A 5404-nucleotide genomic window follows, 5' to 3' on the forward strand; every position below is an offset into this window, starting at 1 on the left:
TCACGGCCCACACCATCGTCCTTTTTGGAATTTCATCTTCTCTGCCTCACATCTTGTCACAGACCACCCCCCTCTTGTGCTTCCTAGTTCTGAGGACATGTCCACGGTCAAAAGTGTTTACTTTGTTTCCCTCTCTCTCTCCATGGACAAAGCTTGACCTATTGACAGCACTTTCTGTTTTTAGCTCTGACAACATGCATGATTCCCCCAAAGTTTATTTGTAATTGGCTCCTGGAATGTGTGCGTGGAACTGGCAAAGCCACATTCATTGCCCCTCCCTAATTGCCCGAGGGCATCAGGAAGGAGTTGGGTACGCTGTGTGACACCGGAGCAGGGGGTCCTATGGAAACCAGTTGGCTTTTACAGCAATGTTATCGGGAAGCAATCTGTGACTGAGCAGGAGGGCTATATAATTCAATTTTACAACCTTCCTGACCGAGATCAGAGTCTGCTCGGCATTTTGAGGGTGGGGACGAGGATCTCTGTGTACTGGGAGCTGCTCACAATTTGCATTGAACTGACTCTGGCCCTCAGCACTCCTGCTTTTTTCAAGCTGCTGCCATCCGCAATGAGAAATGAACAAAACCTCTCCCCAAATGCTAAACACCCAGAGGCTGGTGGAGAGGCTTTGAGCAGGCTGAAGGAAATCCATCTTCGATGGGCTGAATGGCATAGTTATGCTCCATAAGTGAGTAAGTGAGTGAGAGAGAGAGCTGTCTGGATTGAGTTGATAACAGAGACAGGGAGGGGGAGAGACAGTCAAGGGATTTCATCACCAGAGTGAACATTTAAGAATTGTCGAATAGGAACCAAGGAATTGACTTCTGGTTTTTAGGTAATTTATGATGAAGCAACATTTTGGGTTTTGTGAAGGTGTTCCACCAACAACAGACACCCTGCAGCCCACGGCTTTGGCTCAGGAACAAGTCCAGTGGTTGCTTTACATTCACTTCCCTCTCAACTTTCCTTCAATGGAGGGCTATTTGACTGCGTACGGCAGCACAGTTGAGCCGCAACAGTCCCCGTTGCCTCTGCCTGGCGGGTTCTGTCTCTCCCTGAATCAGTGAGCAGTGGCTATGTACATTAAACCTAGGCTGGGAGCAGAGCCAGCAGATTTGGGAGGAGCCGGATTTCTAATGAAGGTGAGCAGCAGGAGAGAGAGAGAGAGGGAAGGGTGGAGCCCGAGGTTTAAGGGGCGGGCGCCCGGGCTGATGGTGTGTAGCCGCACAGAGAGATGTCTCGGACGGTGAAACTGTGTGGTCCCGGACCCTGGGGATTCCGCATTACCGGCGGGAGAGACTTTCACAAAACCATCGCTGTCTCTAAGGTGAGTGCCCGGGGCCGCAATCCCTAGCTGGCCAACTCTGCTAGAACGTCCGCTACAGCGCGAATCCGGCAGGGAGTCACGTTTGCTGCCTTTGCGTAGCGCCTAGCTCCGCCTGTGCTTCGTGTGGCCCAGCGCTGAAAGCAGGAATCTTCCTGGAAAAAAAAAGAGCTGTACGAGTGGAAATGGGAACTGTTTGGACTGGGAAAGGTTAACGCTTCCTCTGGTGTTGACACGGCCACCTTCTCTGAGCCAGGAGCTGACGAGCAATGCAATGTCTGTGGGGTACTTTTTCTGTGAGAGCTCACACATACACAGCTTTCCAGATTTCAGTCCTTCAGTTTCCAAACACTCCCCCCTGGTCCTCCCATTCGCTCTGTCAGCCCCCCCACCCACCTTATCTCTTCACCACCCCCCCCATGGTCTCTGCTTCCCTCACCCACATCCCCACCCTTAACGACAAACTCCATCTCTCTCGCCTGCCTTTAAGAGGTAGGAATCCTTTAGCGAGTAACTCATCTCCTGACTCCCAAAAGCCTGTCCACCATCTACAAGTCAGGAGTGTGATGGAATACCCCCCACTTGCCTTGGATGGGGGCAGCTCCAACATTACTCAAGAAACTTGACACCATCCAGGACAAAGCAGCCCCTGCTCAATTGGCACCACATCCACAAGCATCCCACTGCCTCCCCCACCGACGCTCAGTAGCAGCAGTGTGTACCATTTACAAGATGCACTGCAGAAATTCACCAAAAATCCTTAGACAGCACCTTACAAACTCTCAACCACTTCGATCTAAAAGGACAAGGACAGCAGATACATGGGAACACCACTACCTGCAAGTTCCCCGTCAAGCCACTCACTGTCCTGACTTGGAAATATACCAACATTCCTTCATTGTTGTTAGGTTAAAATCCTGGAATTCCCTCCCTAAGGGCATTGTGGGTCAACCCACAGCAGGAGGAATGCAATGGTTCAAGAAGGCAGCTCAACCCCACCTTCTCAAGGGCAACTCGGGACGGGTGATAAATGCTGGGCCCAGCCAGTGATATCCACCTCTCAAATTTAAAGCAAAAGAGATCAATGAAGTTGAGATAACAAGGTGTAGAGCTGGATGAACACAGCAGGCCAAGCAGCATCAGGGACACCAGACCATAGTAGGAGTGGGAGCTTTGACATTGGACTGTAGGGTCAGAGAGTACAAGTACACGCCAGGAGATAGCAGCTCAAGCCTTGAGGCCTGTGCAGATGGAGTCAATAGGAATTATTCCTGGACAGCCTTGAACGTTCTTGCCTAGTCATATGTCAAATACTTTTCCAATCTCTCCCTCCATCATCCCCTGTGCTGAAAGGCTTCTTCATTTTTCCCCTTGGTTTTCAAGGAGGAATCTTTAGGTGCCTTCTGTTTGCTGAGTCACGAAACAATAGGAGTAGTGCCTCCTGCCCATGCCTTTCTGATGCAGTGAAAGACCAGGATTAACCCTTGTTCTAACAGGATTCTCACAATCCTATTCCACTGGGGCCTCATTGAGGCTTTGTCCATATCCACTGTCTGTTCCTGTCCATGTGAGTTCTCTCTGTGTCACTGCTCAGTGTTGGAGTTGGTCAGCTGTTTATTTGGGGTTTGTGATTGAGTGTCCTGGCCCAATCCTCAGTAGAAGTGACCTGTCTGGGTTACAGGATTGTCCATCTCTAGTCTCCTCCCAGTAAGTACAGGTGCTGGCTTATTTTTTCCAATGTGCTGGCATTGAGTGTTGAGCTGGAGCTTGTGATGATGGGTGCTTCTTGCTAATGAGCGTGTTGCTGGGGTTTACTTGCTATATTCTGTCTCCTTTCTCATTCCTGTTTGCACATGTTCTCTGCAACTTCCAAATCAGCTGGACATTAAATGTCACGCTCTGGATTTTCCCCTATCACTGGATTGGTAGGCAAAGTGATTAGTCTGTTAGCCGGTCAGTTCCACAACCTTTTCCTCCTCTGAGGCTCCAAACAAGGAAAAGTGGTGGGAGCTTTGTCGAAACCTAACTCCCCATCTCGCCACCCCGCCAACCCCGGTGATGCCTGGTCCTGCCCTGACCGGAAATTAAATTAAATCAAACACTCCCAGGACAAGGACAGTGCAGGAGTAAAGCTCCCTCTACACTCCCCATGAAACAGTCCCAAGATGTGGGCATCCTTCCTAAAGCTCATTCAGAGGGCAGTTAAAAATTAATCGCAGGATGCAGAGGGGGCAAGGATGGAAGCTTTTCTTCCCTCGCGGATGTGAATCGATTTGTCGGTTCTTACAGCACTCTGATGTTTTCCTGATGGTGGAACTTATAGAGATAGCAGGAACTGCAGATGCTGAAGAATCTGAGATAACAAGGTGTAAAGCTGGATGACCACAGCAGGCCAAGTAGCATCAGAGGAGCAGGAAAGCTGACGTTTTTGACGTTTCTGAAGAAGGGTCTTGGCCTGAAACGTCAGCTTTTCTGCTCCTCTGATGCTGCTTGGCCTGCTGTGTTCATCCAGCTCTACAACTTGTTATCTCAGTGGAACTTATAAGTAGGTTTTCAGTGTCCCTGTGATCCCAGGAGAGGGTAGTGATGGGGTTACTCGGAGGAGAAGTAGGAAGGTCATGTTGATGTTATGGTGCAGTAAGACTGAGGTTATAGATTGTTTGATTGGATAGCAGTATTTCAGTGTCAGTGCGCAATGAGAGATTGTCAGCCTTCCTTCTCTGGGCAGACAATACAAAAGTAGGACATTTGCTGTGTGCAAAAGAAAGTGGGACAGACACTGGCTAGACCTAATCTGGGGAGTGGTGACCTGTCAAAGGCAGCAGATACATGAGGTCTTTGAAGGGGTTTCCCTCAAATGGAGCTGGAACTGAGTGATTACACAGATGTGGAGGCCTGGGGAAATTGGTTGGAGTCGGGGGGATTGACAAGAATGAGGAGAGATTTAACTGAGAGTTCTTCAGTCAGGATTTTTTCGAGCTGGATGCTGTGCTGCGCTATGCAGTGTGACAGGACCGGACCACATGTTGCCCCACTAGTGGTTCCAGCTGAGCTCTCGTACTGCTGCCCTGCCCTCTCTGAAGCCACATTAGCTGTCAGTGTTTATCTCTAATTCATTCCCAGAAAGTGGGTGTAACTAGCAGAACTGCATTCATTAACCCTCTCCCTGTACTAGCCCTGAAGGCATCAGGAGCCAGTGGCCTGGGACTGTATGGGGATTGCAGTCACATGTTCACAGCTTCAAAATCTCCCCTTCCCCTACCGCATCCCAAAACCAGTCCAGCTCGTCCCCGCCTCCCTAACCTGTTCTTCCTCCCACCTATCCCCTCCTCCCACCTCAAGCCGCAACCTCATCCCGCCCCCTTGACCTGTCCGTCCTCCCTGGACTGACCTATCCCCTCCCTAACTCCCCACCTACACTCACCTTTACTGGCTCCATCCCCGCCTCTTTGACCTGTTTGTTTCCTCTCCTCTATCCATCTTCAATCTGCCCCCCACTCTCTCCCTATTTATTTCAGAACCCCTTTCCCCTCCCCCTTTTCTGATGAAGGGTCTAGGCCTGAAACGTCAGCCTTTCTGCTCCTATGATGCTGCTTGGCCTGCTGTGTTCATCCAGCCCTGCACCTTGTTGTCTCGGATTCTCCAGCATCTGCAGTTCCTACTATCTCTGTTCACAGCAGTTGGAGTTACAATACCCGCTGGGTTTTAACAGCAGTTTCATTGGTTCACAATCATGACATTTTCATTTGCTCATGTACTGGGATGTGGTTAAACTCAAGACCTAGAGATGACAAGCTCATAACCAGAGTCCATCAGAACCCTCGACACCATTGACCTTTGATAGCATTTTCGCCCATCCCTTTCCATCCCTCGTTTCACCCGCTCCCCCCCACCCTCTCTTCCCCCTCTCTCTTTCTCTCTCTCTTGTTTTCTCTTCCTTTCTCTCTCTCTCTCTCGTTCTCTCTTCCTGTCTGTCTGCCTTTGTCACTTCCTCTGTCTTTCAGCTGTCCCTCCATCACTTGTCTGTCTCTGCTTTCACATTCTGTTTTGATCACTTACTCACTCACTCACTCACTCACC

At 50.0% G+C, this 5404-nt stretch overlaps 1 protein-coding gene across 3 annotated transcripts in view; it reads left to right on the forward strand.

The window, feature by feature from the left end:
• Nucleotides 1–818: 818 nt before the first annotated feature.
• The window catches only part of pdlim2 (PDZ and LIM domain 2 (mystique)), a 13925-nt gene continuing 9339 nt past the window's right edge, over nt 819–5404 (forward strand). The window contains exon 1 of one of the 3 annotated variants that reach the window (XM_048618776.1): nt 819–1142. In XM_048618776.1, coding sequence (XP_048474733.1) covers nt 1077–1142 — 66 coding nt within the window. In that variant the 5' untranslated portion in view covers nt 819–1076. The other 2 variants (XM_048618777.1, XM_020520907.2) reach the window with 2 other exon arrangements.

Source organism: Rhincodon typus, chromosome 40, assembly GCF_021869965.1.
Source record: "Rhincodon typus isolate 14 chromosome 40, sRhiTyp1.1, whole genome shotgun sequence".
Taxonomy (NCBI): domain Eukaryota; kingdom Metazoa; phylum Chordata; class Chondrichthyes; order Orectolobiformes; family Rhincodontidae; genus Rhincodon; species Rhincodon typus.